Raw genomic sequence first — 17,753 nt, forward strand, 5'->3', positions numbered from 1 at the left:
TTATTTCTCTTTCCCCCAGAACCAGCATTCTACTTTGGAAATGATGAATACTACGTTGATGAGAGTGCTGGCCATATTGAGGTACGTGTCTGGAGGACTGGAACTGATCTGTCTAAATCTGCCTCCGTTACAGTGAGGTCTCGCAAATCTGAGCCAGTAACTGCAGAGGGTAAGTTATTGTTTTGCTCTAGTTTCATAATACGTAACAACAAAAAGTGCTAGTGCATTTGGTCTTGATATAGATTCAACTGCATAAGGTGAAATTATTTGTTTCTTGGTCTTAGCAGATCTTAGTACAAATTGTTACCAGTTTTGTCTCAAAACAGGAGTAGGAGCAACTGTAAAATTTTATAAACTGTTATAAATAAACTGTACTGTCATTAAATACAGCACTAAGAGAAATGCCTTCAAATCCTCATATAAAACACTATCCCACGAAAGCAGTTCATTATTTGCCTCAACAGCATACTGAGGGCACAGAGTTATAATCACTGGCAGCATGCAGAGTTTGCTCCTCTCATTTTTACTCTAGGCAATGAGAAATTGCTATCTAGTATCCTGTTCAGCAAGAGAATTTCTATGGCTGTGTGGTTCAGTGATGCTTCAACAGAACCTTTGCAGAATCAAGTGTTATGTAGGGTTTTTTTTTTACTTTTCACATATGACAATGTGCCTAAGACATTTATATAAAGACAGCATAAAAATTATCTTCCTTAGATGCTTATTCTGAGTGTAACTGAACAGTAGAGTTTAGCTTCTCAACTAATTTTTAGCTAAAATTATGTAAAACTTTACTGTTATTTCAGGAATATCTAATCATCTTATATACGTATCAGACATAACTTATATGATAAACCTATTTCTCATGAAAAAGAAAATTATGAAGTCTGAAAAAAAGATAAGATTACTTCACTTCTGAACTTGCTTTATATGATCTGATGTCTTTATCTCATCCTGAATATTTAAGTTATTTTATTTCTGGGGGAAAAAATATTTCCATACAGTAAGAATCATAATTCATTTTGCTAGGACCTCTAGATTTAAAACTGGAAATGGCACACCTCTTGGACTGTCTTGCCTGTTGGTTACAGCCTGAAAGCTCTGACATGGCTGTAAAACCATAAACCTGGTTCTTGGTCTTACACAGTTCTGCAATGATTCTGCTGCACTGAGCTGCCAGTCCTGGCATCCTGTGTTAGAGGCTTAGCTCTGGGGTAGATCAGCAGGGACCCCAGGCAAGTGCCCACCTGATAATGGCCTTTAATCTTGCCATATTTCGTTAAATTCACAGAGTTCCAAACCTTATTTCAATTTCAGTGAAACCATTTCTCCCCAAAGCTTTGTTTAAACAGCTTTGCTGCTTATTCTCCCCCCAAAAAATGAACATTAAAACTATTAAAACTCAGTCCTTCATTAAAATCCTAGATAACTTTAATGCTTTGGTTCTGAGACAGTGTGTCACGTTTTAGTCAGTATCTTGGTTTGTTTGCTTTCTTACTGGCTTTTTATGGATTGTTTTGCTTTGCTCAAAACAAAACAAAACAAAACATAAAAGCAAACCAAACCCAGATCAGTCTGCCTTTAACATTAAGGTGCCAGACCTCACCAGACATGGTCTGAGGAGAATTTGATTCTTTTATTTCCCATTCACTTTGTTTTACACAACTCCTCTGAACAGTTCTTAAGATTTATAGCTTAATATTGACTTGTTTTATTGTATAGTCCAACTTATATTGGTCAAAAGAGCTTTTTGCTTTACATGACTGCCAGAATTTGGCAAATTCTAAAACAGTATATAAAAAACCCTATATATTTGCTTACAATTAACTGTGTAATGATAGATGTTTTTATTTTTCATTGCAGGTAATGTTATTTATTAATTTAATACTTTTTAATCTCTTTTCCTTTGGTAGCTGGAGTAGATTATGTAGGCATCAGTCGTAATTTGGATTTTTCCCCTGGAGTCCATATGCAGACATTTCGTGTGGTAATTCTGGATGATCTTGGGCAACCGGTGTTAGAAGGAACTGAGAAGTTTGAGCTTGTGCTAAGGATGCCCATGAACGCTGCCCTTGGAGAACCCAGCAAGGCCACCATCTTCATTAATGACTCACTGTCTGACTGTGAGTAATATTTTTTTTTGCCTTTTCACATTTCTGCAGGAGATCAATGACTGCAGTACACAAATAGCACTTTTCCTTTTGAATCACACCAAAACCAGCAAGTCTACCTCTTTCAGCTACAGACGATGCAATTTGCTGTCTGGCTGCTTATTTTATGTATCCTGCGCAATGTAAGATATCAAATTTGAAATAATGGAGGAAAGATATGATAACTTTTGCAATTATACACATTCTTTTTACGTTTTTCTTCCCAGTGCCTAAGATGCAGTTTAAGGAATCTGTATATGTAGGCAATGAAAATGATGGACAGATTTCTGCCATGATATATAGGAGTGGGGATATCCGATACACATCCACTGTGAGGTGCTATACAAGGCAAGGTTCAGCTCAGGTAATGATGGACTTTGAAGAACGTCCTAATACTGACAGTTCCATCATCACATTCCTTCCTGGTAAGCTTTTGATCTTATTTTAGAAGCTTTGAGTCTAGCATGTTTTGTTTTGCTTTGCATTGCTTTGCTTTCCTTTCCTTTGTTTGTTTGTTTTCTTTCATTTTAATTGTGTCTTCTCACAAAGTACTGCCAAAAAGACCACTCTGGAAAACCAAGCTTTTTTCTGTACACAATGGGCAGAGTGCACAAATTGTTGTCTCTTTTTGCTTCACTTCTGACATAGAGGGATCATCAATAGGAACCAAAGGGAGGGACATAATCTCATATAGGTTCAGCCTGAGTGCCAGGATTTTTTTGATAGTAAAAGCAGGTTCAGTGTAACACAGTAATGGAAGCGCAGACCTGCTGTGAGAAAGGAAACTTCAGAAGCTCTGCTCTTTGTTAAGCAGATTTCTGGTAAATACATTTGACTTTCACTGAAGTAAGTAATAGGTCTTTCAACAGGGATACAGCTTTGTAATTTCTGTTTGAACTTTTTTTTTCCACCAAAGTTTTCCTAAGGCAATTCACTAATATCAGATACTTAATATTTCACATCAGAGACTAAATACAAATAAGTCAGATGTTCCTGCCTTGAAAGAATATTACCTGATTCCTTCTATTTGTGCAGAACAGTTTAGTCTTTTAAGTTTACACACAGATAATATTTTTACAAGCCCTAAGCAAGTTCTGTCATCAGCATGAAATCCTTGGTATGCCCTTATCACAGAAATGACGACCTTCATATTTCTGTAGATATGTATGATAGTTCTCTAGTAAAGTGAGTTGTTCCATCTATCTTTATTTGGAGATGGCCTCAGCTTTCAGCGCTGTCATGTACTCTATAACTTTGCCATTGTTTCTGTGCAACCAGGCAGGATAGAGTCCAACTTGTTACAATTAATGGATCTGGACCCCTTAGGAAGTGATTTTCCTCATTTTTTTTGAGTGTCACTCTACCATTTCTCCATTAAGACAAGTAGCAAAAAGAGATCTGCCACGATCGTATCTTGTTTCCATAAGCTTCTTAGGCATGTTTAATATGTGGCAGTTTCAGTAGTTTTCACATTTCACATGTAACAATGAGCAGGATAAATATTTTGAAAAATTTTTTTCTCCTCCTAATGGATAATTTATTTTCTATAGGGGGAAAAAACCCACCTCAGAGAATGAACACAGTCAGTATCCTGGTCTGGTTCTTCTTGAAGAGCTTGGATCATAGTTGCATGTGTAATGATGAAAAAATACTGTAAATTGACCTCTTTCATATCCTATGCTGTTCCTTTTGTCGGCGAAGTAGGAGTCATTCTCGTGATGATGAGCCCACTAAGCCTGACACTTGGAGCCAGACACTGTGCACCACTCATAACTCTTGCTGATCTTGTAGAAGACCTAAGACAAGGCCTATTTCCCAGTCTCTGAACATCTAGTAAGTCTAGACACATTAATTTGTGAGTGTTCAAACTGAGTATTCTGCAACTCCAAAGCATTTTTAAGGCAATAATCTTTGTTGCTTGGAATCAATGGGAGTTTAAAAGATACTAAAATCAAATTAAATAAGTGAAGGTCCACACAGTTGGAGAGTGTCCAGTCAAAAGAGACTGAACAACTTCAGGACAAAATTACCATTATTATTGCTAGTTTCTATTACTCTGTTTCCTCGTGCAAGTTTTTTTTTTTTTTTTTAAATGCACATTGTGGGAGAGGTCACTGAGGAGTATTTTATTCTAAGATAAAACAAAAGGAACAATACACATGAAGTGGATATAACAGATAGAAAATTGTCTTTGAGAAGTCCCAAAATAGTGGATGCCACTTTAATGAGTTTTCATAGAAAGCTAATGATTACCAATTCTGCTTTCACTATTGTCATTACCCATTAACTTATGCAGTGTCAAGGTGGATGCCTTGGCCAGCAGAAGCAGTCTGTGGTTCCTTGAGCTTGGGAAGAAGTATTGTAATAGAGCAAAGAACACCTAAGTTCTGCATGATGTTACCTTCAGAATGATTGCAGGTGAAACTGAGAAGCCTTGCACACTGGTGCTTATGGATGATACTTTCCATGAAGAAGAGGAAGAACTACGTCTGGTTCTTGGCACTCCAAGAAGCGATTCTTCATTTGGTGCCTCTATTGGTGAACAAAATGAGATGCTGATAAAGATTCGGGATGATGCAGACAGTAAGAAATTTTTTTGTTGTTATTGGCTTTTGGAAGCCCATTTGTGTGCTCTAAAAACATTTTTCTTCTGTTTGCAGAGGCTATTATTAAGTTTGGTGAGACCAAATTTAGTGTGAGTGAACCAAAGGACACAAGGCAAGTAGCAGTTGTAAAAATCCCAGTGCTTCGTTTGGGAGACACTTCCAAGGTTTCTGTTGTGAGAGTTCATACAAAGGATGGATCTGCTACTTCTGGAGAAGACTATCACCCTATATCAGAAGGTAGGATCATTCAGATGATTATCACATCCTACTGTTTGGTTTTGTTCATGACTTTAATGTAATATTTGAAAAATTAAGTAACTTTATGAATAGATTACTTTGCAACTACATCTATTAATACGTTTTGCTATTTTAATTCAGGACAGACGTGATCCCATGTGGTATGCAACTGCTTTTAGAATACTAGATATCAGTGAAGATATTTGCAAAAGAATTGTGTCTACCTTGAAAACATCTGTAGCTCAAGTAATAAATGTGGAATAAATCTGTGAGTGCCACCTTAGTAACATTTGCAAAGTGTAATACCATTATTTTGCAAAAGCATCTACTTATAGGATATGATTGTGTAGTTGATTCTCAAGCAGTTCTTTTTTTACTTTCATAATAATTAAGCTTTATTTCTATATCTCTGCAATTCACTGCCCAATGCTCCTCACTAGTAATGAATGAGGAGAGTTGTGCAACAGAATAAGGAATTTCTTAGTTGATAAACTTATTTCTATTAGTAGCCCATCAACATGGTTTAGTGAATGACTAATAGACTTTGTAGCACTATGAATTTTTTTCTTCTAAAGTTTACGATAATACATGATACTAAGATTAATCATTCGTTGCTGGAGTGCTTTTACAGTTTTGTATAAACTGTTTTGGTGCCCAGTCCAGCTGAAAGATAGGACTTATTTTTGAACATCCAGTAACAACAGTGGGCTATCTCCGAATTCCATCAAGAGGCATTTCCCACTAGTAATATTTGAAGAGAAAAATTGTTAGCAACAAGAAAGTTATCAACCCATAGCTTGCTAATTTACAGTCACTTTGCCTTGTGCATTTTAGAGTTTTGCTCTTTCCTTTTGAAAACCACAGGAATTTTTAATGTCAGCTAATCCTTACCCTGTACGCATTATCTATACACATTACCTATACACATGGCCTTGCTTTACCCTCTCCCTGCTGTGCACTGACAGCACACAGGAGCAGAGTTTTCAAGGGAAACATGCTACTGCAGAACAATAACAAGAACCTTTGAGAAAGGTCTGTGATCTGCAGGATTTCCCCACAGAAGAATCAGAGCATCTGTTGGTTTAGGGACCCTGCCTGTTCAGTCGTGGGTATAAACCCCACATCCCTAACTGGGTTATCTGAAGGAAGTGTGACAAGCTGAAATTCAGTAAAATTCTTAGCTCTCACACCAGCATGTTTATTACCACAAAGAGTATTTTCGTGGCTTAGTAAAATTTAAGGCTGGAAGTATCATTAGACTCATTATGGATTGCAGGATTCTCCCAGTTTCCCCTAGCTACTTCTGTAGAACCCAATAACTTTTGGTTAGAGGAAGTATACACTTCAGAAGGGGCATCCAGTCTTGGTTTGAAGGCACTGGAGAGGATGAGTGTTTCTTAGTGTTTTGCTTCACTGACCAGTCCTTATCGCTTCATCATCTCCATACATACTTCAGCAGAGCTCTTTAGCATCTGGTATTTTTTGTTTGCGACGGTATTTCAATATACTAATCAGAACATCATTTTCTGCAAGTCTTTTTTTTTTTTTTTTTTTTTTTCCTTCTGGTCCTCAGTTTCTGTTGGTCATTTCTGTACCATCTTTGATTGATTTGACATCCTTTAAAAATAAATACAGTAGAAATACACCTACTATTTTGGTATCACTCTCACCCATTCCCTAAACGAACGTTAAATAGTTTCTGTACTACTTCTTCCTTTAGTAATTAATACATCCAGGAACCACAGCACTCTTCTTACTGTCAGTATGGTATGTTGACCCTGGCTGGGCACCAGGTGCCCACCGAAGCTGCTCAGTCACTCCCCTCCTCAGCTGCACAGGGGAGAGAAAATATGATGAAAGACCCATGAGATAAGGATGAGGTGATCACTCAGCATTTACCGTCATGGGCAAAACAGGCTCAACTTGGGGAAATTAAGTTAATTTATTACCAATCAAATCAGAGTAGGCCAATAAGAAATAAAACCAGATTTTAAAACAGCTTCTCCCCTACCCCTCCCTTCTTCCCAGGCTCAACCTCACTCCCAAATTCTCTACCTCCTCCCCACAAGTAGCACAAGGGGACAAGGAATGTGGGTTTTGGTCATTCCTCACATGTTGCTGCTGCTGCTTCCTCCTCACACTCTTCCCGTGTTCAAGCATGGGGTCTCGCACACAGGAAGCATTCCTCCATGAACTTCTCCAACGTGGGTCCTTCCCACGGGCTGCAGTTCTCACACCCTGCCCCAGCTGGGTCCCCCCATGGGTGCCGTCCTTCAGGCACAGCCGGCTCCAGCCCGGGTCCCCCCGGGGTCCCCAGCCCCGCCAGCAAACCTGCCCCAGCCCGGGCTCCTCTCCCCGCGGGGCCACAGGCCCTGCCAGGAGCTGCTCCGGCGTGGGCTGCCCACGGGTCACAGCCTCCCTCGGGCACCCACCTGCTCCGGCGTGGGGCCTCCAGGGCCTGCCGGTGGGGATCTGCTCCAGTATGGACCTCCTTGGGCTGCAGGGCACAGCCTGCTTCACTGTGGTGTTCACCACGGGCTGCAGCGGAGTCTGCTCCAGTGCCTGGAGCACCTCCTGCTCTTTCTCCTTCACTGACTTTGCTGCCTGCAGAGTCGTTTCTCTCACATTTTCTCACTTCTCCCTTCTGACTGCTGCTGTGCAGCAGTTTTTTTCTCCTTAAATAATGTTAGCACAGAGGTGCTACCACCACTGCTGATGGACGCAGTCTTTGCCAGTGGCAGGTCCATCTTGGAGCTGGCTGGCCCTATCCCTGTCAGACATGATGGAAGCTTCTGGCATCTTCTCACAGAAGCCATGCCTACAGCCCTCCCACTACCAAGACTTTGCTACACAAACTCAATAGAGACAGATAAGACTGAACTTTTTATCCATCATGGCAAGCAAAGTTTTTTCAGCGATAATGCTTTTCAAAATGCAGTACTCTTCTGTGTAACTCTAGTCTTGTATCTTGGTTTTGGTATATGCCATTGTAATTAAATGCATCTTGTATGACTAGGGCATGACAAATACTTTTTATTGAGATCTCCTCAGTCTTTTGGTCATTCATGTTATCAACGTTTATGTAATAATTAGTCCCAGGTAATTTTCAAGGAATTACTTTCTGTGAGACTAAATCTTGGTCTTTGCAAATCTCTTTTGATGATGATAATGCTTTATTTTCAGTGATTTCCATGTGTTCACTGCTATTCATTATTATTATTTTTAGCATCAAAGAGGTTAAACTAAATATATGAACATCTGTAATTTTAAAAGTGAGTATTAACTGCCATCTCTCGTGGCTGGGTCTAGAATTACAGCTTGTTATGAAAAAACAGATTTATTTTTAAGTGTCTTTTTATATTTTTAGAAATTGAGTTTAAGGAAGGTGAAACACAGCACTTTGTGGAGATTGAAGTTCTCTTTGATGGAGTAAGGGAGATGAGAGAAGCCTTCACTGTTCACCTGAAGCCTGACGAGAACATGGTCGCAGAAATACAGGTAACAAACTGATGCAAAGTCCTCAACAGCAAAATCTGGTAAACAGACCTTACTTTCTGGCTCACAGCTTTACTCTTCTTCTAAGGTTTATACACGCCATGTATATGGCTTGTATATCTTGGCTTGTATCTTAAAAAACAAGGAAGATCATCCCAGCTGACACAGTAGTACCTACCCAAAACAGATTGTTGCCAAGGGAATAATGTTCGTGGGGTCATGGAAACAATGAGAGACTGAAGTCTTCAAGATACCATTCCAGACACATTCTCCTCATAGAATCAGTCCTAAAAACTGATATCCTCTTGGAAACACACTCTGGCAACACAATATAACCTCTATGCTGTAAAAAGAGCAACTAGGTGAAATATAACTTCTGCTTTCAAAACCCTTTTAATATTAATCTCGTTGTGTGAAATGAAATAGCCACACTTTCTTATTTAGCATTATAACATATGTACTTTTAATTTGAACAGTATATTCCTCTGATTCTGCATATAATGTTCTTCAAACTCTTTGACCACTTCATCAGTATCACAATATATATAGTCTGACTCCAGGTGGCCAGACAGCAGAGACACAGCCTTTGCTGATGACAAGCGTCCCATTTCCACCAGGCGTTAAAGCATACACTGCACATTAGGGTTCTGCCAGAGTACTGAAGTGATTCAAGAAAGCTGAGACAAAAGGTACCCCACTGGGTCTGGTATCTTCAGTGTTCTGAAAAGAAAAATATAATTTTAGCTCTTGCTTTTGTAGTCTGCAATATACTTTCCAGTGCCTCAACCCTTTTTCAACAGCTCATCCAGTTGAGGTGTTAGAACTTCTTTGAGGACAATGTTCCAAAGGCTACACATATTCTGATCAAGGTCTAGCCTGAATCCCGTTGTTTATTTAAATATTCACAGAGAACTATTTCTGCCTTTTCATTGTTCAGACAGCCAAGGCCATTGTTTACATTGAAGAAATGAACAGCATGGCAGATGTCACCTTTCCCTCTGTCCCGCAAGTTGCATCCCTTTTGATATATGATGATACTTCTAGTGCCAAAGACAGAACAAGTCCCATAGCTGGCTATCCTGTCATCTGTATCACAGTGAGTATCTCTGTGGAAAGATGGAACAAAATCAGTATATGGTTTTTGTTCAATGGACTTTAGGCGCTCAGTATCCATCCATATTGTTGTGAGTCACGCATGAGACTAGAACTGTCCTAAGAGTTAATCTACTTTGTCTGGATAACAAATCAATTTTCAAGAGGACAAAAAGCATAGAAAGATTTTTCACTTGTTCATCACTAAGAGCAGTTTGATGTTCACACTAAGTCTGTGATTGCATGATTTTACTATTTCCTGCATTGTCTTGCCTTAATTTGTGGAGTTAAAATCCCTGGCGATAAATTGTTTTCAATGAGTGATACAGACTGAAAAATTAGTACTGTCTGTTGAAGTCCTACAGGCTTCTTTCATTGTAATTTTGCAACTGAAAAGTTTGCATGAATGTTCATACGCATTGAGGAAGGTTTTGGACTCTGCATCTTCAGCTGGTTTCTCACACCGTTCCTTATGCACAGGAATGCATCTTATGTTGAATAGTTCTCCTAAATATAAAAACCAAAAGAAATATTGAAATGCAAAATATATATGTGAGAGTGTAGTCTGTACCTTCATAACATAGTTAGATTTTCACCAATAAACCATAATTTAAAATAATATTTTTATTTCAATAAGCATGATTAGACCTGCCTTTTAATATACCATAACAGTGCTGAAAGTGTCACTGTCAAAATAAATTGATTTCTTAATAGATTTATTGTAGTTGTCAATTCCATGTTTTTGAGATTAGTGACTCTTGGTAAATTAAAATTCCTTTGCCATGAAGCAAAAAAATTTTAACACATCTGCCTTGTTCTGCAGGCTTGTAATCCTAAATACGAAGACTTTGACAAGACTGGTTCTATATGTGCCAGTGAGAACATCAATAATACTCTGACACAATACCGGTGGCTTGTAAGTGCACCCACTGGTCCTGATGGTGTGACTAGCCCCATGAAGGAGGTTGACTTTGATACCTTCTTCACTTCCTCCAAGATGATTACACTTGACTCCATTTACTTTCAAGCTGGTTCTCGTGTCCAGTGTGCGGCTCGTGCTGTGAATTCAGATGGGAATGAGGGTCTTGAGCTTATGAGCCCTATTGTAACTATAAGCACGTCAGAAGGTAAGACATCATTACATATTGCAAAACCCCCAGACCTCTTTTGGATCCCAGATTCCATCCTAACAAAATCTGATTAGATGATCAGGTGTTTTGACATTACAGTCTCAGCTTTTCTTCTGTTGTTTGTAGAGGCGGTGCAAAAACTCTTTTCTTCACACAGCAGAGAATTGTCTGAAGAAAATGGTTTTTCTCTTTATTAATTTTCCACATCTTTAAAAGCACAACTTTAAAAACAAACTTTTATGTTTAATGGAATTAGTGAAAGCTGGTTTCTGTTGGCCTTTGAATTCAACTGTAGTAATGTTGCATTGCAATCTCAGCTCCTGTTAGACATTGGAGAACCCACATGGGAATGCTGTTAGGAATGCTTAGCCAAAAGAAAAGCTTCATCTGGCATTCAGGCCTCACTGGACACCCAAGATTCAGTATCTTCCTCGACTAAGGACTAATGCAACTGCTGTCCAACAATGGGGTGTAGATAAAATTTTTTCATGGTTGAGGTATTCATAATATTCATCCTTCTTTCTGATACTTTCTTTGTCTCTCTCTGATACCTAATCAGTACCGAACTGATGATGCTTTCTCTCAGCCAGCAGTTACTGTAGCCTACCTCCTTTGCCCAGCCAGCTCTTTTCATGAAACTTGTACTGAACAACATTATGAAGCAGAGATGAAGAGCTGACATGCACATGAGTACAGTCTGAGAGCATATGATATTTTGTTGCAGAAAGCACAGATACTTATGTTTATTTTATAATATGGAGAATGAGTAATTGTCAGCAGTCAAGGTAAATTACAAAGCGTTCTATTTTATTACCCTTCTGCAGCCATTTTGCATTCTTTGTGTCATCTCTGCTGCTTTCATAGCAACATTAACTCTTCTGGGTTTTGTGAGACCTTATGATAGATAATAAATTACATGATTGTTCATTTGCAGTATCATTTTCATTTCCTTGGCCTTTCCAACTAAATATTTTAATTAAAACAGTTTATTCTGCTAAGTTAGGGCTCTAAGTAGCTTAATTAATAGAATCTCTATTAACCCCTATCCTTTATTCCACATTTTGACTGTAGGATCTAGTCACCTTTGTTTGTACTATCAGGAATCCTACACCCTAAAGAGGACTCTGTCTAAGCGTGTTGCCTACAAGGTGCAGTGTAGCGCTCATTAAAGGCAGACAACCTTATGCTGGGTGAGCTAGTTCTGTCATGTGAAACAGACTGGCTCAGTTATAATGTGTTACTTGGATTACACTTGACAAATTAACAGGGCTGGTTAGCTCAGGCTCAGGACTGAATTGTCATGCATATATTACCTGAGGTAACCTGTGATGTGGAAATGAACAATCCTGAAGATCATGTACTACATAAAGGAAATTCTAAGATTCTGTTTTGAAAGAAATGCAATGTTCAGAGCAACCTGACAAAATCTTGAATATTTTCAGTTTTGAGGATGCTTGACCTCCAGTGCATAGACCAAATTCTCAAATGTAAGGCAGATTGTGAAAAAATTCTATTTAGCCTCTTTAGTACGCTTTACTTGCATTTGAGAAAAAATACAAGCAAACAAACAAAAGATGCTATCATGTACAGAAGAGAAATTTTGTTTCCTCATGCCAGAAGTTTCCAACTTGGAGTTGCTGAGCCAGATGAGGTGCACCAGAACCAGTATGTTCTCCAAGAGGAGAGCCCTGCCTCCTCTTTTCTTGTAATCCCTCAGAAATGGGCAAACAGTAGAAATGTGGGCAAAGGCAACTGTTTTGATTTTCCATTTCTACTGATTTCTTTCTTAGAGTACCTTGTGATCCTTTGGCCATTGCATGACAATGTGCTATGATTCTTGTGGCCAGAATGCAGTCACTTCTGCATTGAATGATTCAACTACCACATGGATTTCAAATTATATGATTGCAAACCTAATCTTCTGGTCCTACAAAGCAGGACTAATACCAGAACAAGTTGAACTATCCCTCAAAAGGATTGCCAAAATAAGTTACAGATTCTTCTTTCTTGGACAAATTCAACATGCAACTGAACAAGGCCCTGAGCAACTTGATCTAACTTTGAAGCTGGCTTTACGTTGGTATATGCACAGTATTTCTAAAGATCCTTTGACACAATATTCTAACTACATTTCAGTCACTAATGGAACAGAGGGCTCAGAGAGTCCTATGAAGGCATATATAGGTTCACATCCCAATCCAGTGCTAAAACCAACTGAACACTACTTAGGTATCTTCCATAAAGCTGTGTGTGTGCTTAAGAGGGTGGGAGGAATAAAAGTGTATGCCTCTGAGGACCTGTGTAAGAAAGTATTGGCACTTGACACTGACTTCACGCTATGGTTGACACATGCAGCTGAAAATGTACAGGTGCGGTATCATCACCTGGTTCTGAAAATGTGGTCCAGCTGATCTAGCAATGATTTCTATTTGAACCCTCTTTTGCGTAAATTCCTGTTCAAACCTCTGGTAAATGCTACTGAAAGCATTTACTTGTCATTCATGAAAATTCTCCTTGTTTTGGAAACTTGTACAGTGGAAAAGAGCACATCTAAAAATAGTGCAAGGGAAAGTACAGGTTATTTCCTCTAGACATAAAGTAAAGTTACTGTCTCTTTTTTTCCATTAGGTCTTTGTCAACCTCATATGTCAGGAGTAGTTGGAGCAGAACCATTCTCTGCCAAACTGCGCTATACCGGCCCAGAAGATCCTGATTATGCCAACCTCATTAAACTGACTGTCACAATGCCACATATTGATGGTATGACAAAATCAGCTGTGTAGTTGAGAGAACACATACAACAAGCTGTTATTTGTGCTATTTTATTGGTCATGCCATTTTAAATCATGTCATTTTAAATAGCCTAAATAATAATATAATCTTTTAACACATGGGACCAGAGAAGAATGTGATGAATGTAAAAGTGCAGTTTGCAACAAGGTGCATAAGGTGCTGTATTGATACATAGTCTTTGATGTGAAGGTTGTTTTCAGATTAATTGCATAGTTTACATAAGTTGAACTAGACCTGCACTTTGTAAAACTCCTTTGAAGTGCATAGATATACCAAAGAAGAATTTATTTATTAAAAAATATATAAAATCAGTTAATTACTATGTGCTTCTGAAAAAATTGCACTAAGTCCTGACTAAGAAATATGTTTGAGATTTAGAAATTTTTTATTTCACATTTCATGGTATAAAGATATAGCTATTGTGGATAACATTCTCATACACACTTAGCATATCAACTTTCTTTGAATTCTAAAGTACATTATAAGTAAAAAATACAGAAGCACTGCATAACAAGCTTAGTGTTTGACAAACTTTGGCTAAATTAAGCAGCTCTGACAACTGAAATTTAGTGATAGTGATATAAATTAATATTTTTTAGGCATGCTGCCTGTTATTTCTACAAGAGAGCTCTCCAACTTTGAGCTGACCCTTAGCCCTGATGGAACTAGAGTTGGAAACCATAAATGCTCCAACCTCTTGGATTACACAGAAGTGAAGACCCACCATGGTTTCTTAACTGATGCTACCAAAAATCCAGATGTGATTGGAGAGACCATTCCTTATCAATACAGCCCAATAATTAGGGGCTTCAATACCCTACGCTTCTACCGCAATCTGAATCTGGAAGCCTGTTTATGGGAGTTTGTTAGCTATTATGACATGTCCGAGCTCCTCACAGATTGTGGAGGCACTATTGGGACAGATGGACAGGTACGGAAGTGTAACTTGATTTTGTACTGTATTCTTAAAATGAAAGATTTACCTTCTAATGCATCTGTGCTGGTAAAAATAAGTGGGTTTAGAATTAATTTATTTGGAAAATGTTTTGGGTTTTTTTCTTAAGAAGAAACAGACTTCCCCTAAAGCTAACTTATGTTATAAATCAATTGATATTCATTATATGCTAATAGGTTATATATGAAATCCTTGTCTGACTGAAAGTAAGGGAATAATTTAGTTTGAATGACATTTGCTATTGTTATCTCCCAATACAGTTTTGAAGTATTTTAGGACAAATCAATCACACTTTTACTGTATAGTGAGCCACCTTAGTCTTTTCTTAGAATGAAAAGCTTCTAAAGGATTGCTTTTAGCATATTTATAGTCTGGGCTATTTAGTGTTAGTCATGGTGTATCTTAAAAAAGAGTTTAAAAAATTGTGAAGAGCCTTCTTGCTGATAACATTGGACTGCAGTGTCCTACCAGCTGCTTAGCTCTGCTGATCTTGCTCACTGGGTAACAAGACCCGCCAGTGCAGACAGCACAGTGATCTTGCATCACCCAGCAGAAAATTCCTTGGTCAGGAAGCAATGAGAAGCTGCTAATATGGAATGGACAAAGAACAGAGCTGTGAAAGTAGTTGGGGAGTTAAAACAAAGAGACTGGTGAGACAGTCAGGTGTTCTTTGGAAAATTATTTCTATAGATCCACAGTAATGTGGAAGCAAAAGGATGCAAGGTTTTTTCTGGTACATTGAGAGCGAAGTTAATCCCTAGGTCTTCCTTGTATAATTACCATATAAGCCTGTCTGATACCACTTAGGCTCTGGACTACAAAAGCTGTAGCTATGAAGATCAGTCCTTTATGACACAGAAAAGTCTCTTTGGGGAATAATCCCACAGGCTGGAAGAAAGACTGGAAATGCAGTACCTCATTTCAGAGAAGTCCATCCACAGCATGACAACTGTGTGATAAAGCTAACTCACTTTACTGGCTTGCTAGCCTTCCTTGTTGAGCCACTGTGGAAAGGATCAGGCCACTGTATGAAATGGCCATAATTTCTCTGCTTTTTGACAGGTGTTAATTTTGCCAAGGATCCATCTGTTTATCAGACCTCAGTAGACTTATATGCACAAATTCTTATTGTAAGTCCGAAATGACATGAGGCCTTAACAGATGAGAAAAGTGTGTTGTTGTCCAAAGAAGCCTATGGGCATGTGCAACAACAAAGCTGTTTTACTACTAAAAGCATAGGTGCCGACGGACATGTAGATACCTAATCAGATAAACTGCTTTTCCTTTTTTTTATACTTACACACCTAAAGTCCACCATACTCTGTGGGTGTCCGCAGGTGATCAGTCAGTTTGCTGGACAAGAAATTGCACCAGGTTCTCTTTAGCCCTGAGTTCAGTTCCTAACATTCTGTCCCGTTTAACTAGAGACTACATACTCTGTAAGGTATAAAACCAGAAGGTCTCTGCCTTCATGTTGAAAGCTCACTTGATGTTGGGGCATCTGCTTGGGATTGCCCCTCTGCTGCAGGCAGATCCTCCTACAGGTACATTCCACTGGGACTATGAACTGTCAGAGGGAAGAAGGTGGCATGCAAGTGTGGAATGTAAAACTTACACATTCCCACAAGATAAAAATGACAGTAATCTTCACTGTTCTTAGAATGATTTAATTTCTTCAACTCATCATCTTTGACTATCTCCTTATGCCCATGTAAATATGCAATCATATATTCTTATTTCCCACACAACTCAATGATAAGCACATAAGCACACACAGCTGCCAAGCAGCTGTGGCTCTGATTCTGTGACCTATGCAAGGCACTTCTCCCACAGTGAAAAGAAAGGAAGGCCTGGTATGAATCCGTTCCATTTTGAATATTTTTGTGTCATTTAGGGAAAAGGCTGAATAGCTGTTTTAGACAAATATGTGTTTAAATAAAACCTATATGCATGTAAACAAAGGAGAGGATACATTCCACTGTTTTAGTAAATGAAAAGAACCTGTATATTCAGTTGTGGAGGACATGCATAAACGGTAATGTGAACAAGGCAGAGAGCTGTTCTTGCTTTAAGCTCCAGAAGCATTGTGTGCTTTAGGTAAGACCACTCATTTAAAAGCAGAATGGGGAGAACATGAGCTATGAGAGCCATGAAACTGCAGCTGAAGTTATTCTTTAGTGCCTCGTAGGTTATGGCTAAGAGGTTACAGTGTGTTAAGTGAAATATCAAGCTGAATTACTTCTAGCAGTGAAGCACTGCCCCACAGCCAGTATGCGCTTCACTGCCTTCCCCGTTTCCCCCACCTCCATTTAATTCTTCTCCAGGTTTGGTCTTTATCTTCACATGACCCCCTCCAGCTGAGAGGGGAGGCAGTCAGTGCCCTATCTCTGTGGTTGTCACCATTGTTGGTTTTTTCTCCTTCAGTGAACAATTAATAATCCTTCTCTGTGAGAGGAAAGCTGGCAGCTATGGTTTTCACCATGTTTTTTTAGCACACAAAGGAAGCTTAAGTTCTATTATACAGACAGAAGAGATAAATAACAAAAACACTCTTACCACATCCTGCTACCACTGCAAATTTAATAGCGTCAGTTTTGGCTAGATCTCTAAGCTCAAAATTCTGTTTTTTGATTCTAGCTGTCCAATACCTGTATGGTCAAACAAAGACAGTACTGTTGCTTCAGAGAGATTTCACAAAAGTAACTGGCAACATCTTGTGTGATTGTGGAACTTCACTTTGTAGGTGTTCCTTCTATGGTAGGGGAAGAAGATGAGTTTCAATCAGCAAGAAGTGAGGTGGGAGACCTGCAGCTGGTGTAGTTCTTCTGGCAGTGCTCCTAGTGTTTGTTGCAGGCTGCAGCTGTCTTAGCCAGTTCCCATGAACTCCTGAACTGTCATAATACATACAGAGAAGGTCTGAGATTTCTTTTTTTTTTTTCTTTGAGACCTTTTGCTTGTGACCCATTCTGTTTCTCAATTACTCTGTGCTTGAGCAAACCCTGCATGAGTTAGATGCAGCACTCCTTTCAGTCTACAGCTAGACGCTTTGTTCCTGGGGTCTGACCATATTCACCACATCTGAAAAGTCAGGAATTTATGTGTCTAAACATGGATTTAGATGTGCAGCTTAAGCACCTTATATTTAAAAATAAAGATCTGCTCCTCTTTAAATTGAGCTAATTCTTTTTGATTGTAGTTCTGTTCTGGCTAAAGTTAAGGTCAGCTTTGATGGTTAGCAGCAACAGCTTTCTTTTGGACAACCTGCAGTAACAGCCTAAATGTCAGTGTCTGTCTT

At 38.8% G+C, this 17,753-nt stretch overlaps 1 protein-coding gene across 1 annotated transcript in view; it reads left to right on the forward strand.

Moving 5' to 3' along the window:
• FREM2 (FRAS1 related extracellular matrix 2) overlaps nt 1-17,753 on the forward strand; it is a 140,087-nt gene that overhangs the window by 101,081 nt on the left and 21,253 nt on the right. The window contains exons 7-16 of the mRNA XM_040584275.1: nt 20-169; nt 1,914-2,123; nt 2,378-2,575; nt 4,569-4,733; nt 4,811-4,993; nt 8,361-8,491; nt 9,426-9,584; nt 10,404-10,707; nt 13,339-13,470; nt 14,103-14,434. Coding sequence (XP_040440209.1) covers nt 20-169; nt 1,914-2,123; nt 2,378-2,575; nt 4,569-4,733; nt 4,811-4,993; nt 8,361-8,491; nt 9,426-9,584; nt 10,404-10,707; nt 13,339-13,470; nt 14,103-14,434 — 1,964 coding nt within the window. The remainder of the gene's footprint in view (nt 1-19; nt 170-1,913; nt 2,124-2,377; nt 2,576-4,568; nt 4,734-4,810; nt 4,994-8,360; nt 8,492-9,425; nt 9,585-10,403; nt 10,708-13,338; nt 13,471-14,102; nt 14,435-17,753) is intronic.

The sequence above is a fragment of the Falco naumanni genome, chromosome 2 (assembly GCF_017639655.2).
Source record: "Falco naumanni isolate bFalNau1 chromosome 2, bFalNau1.pat, whole genome shotgun sequence".
NCBI lineage: Eukaryota > Metazoa > Chordata > Aves > Falconiformes > Falconidae > Falco > Falco naumanni.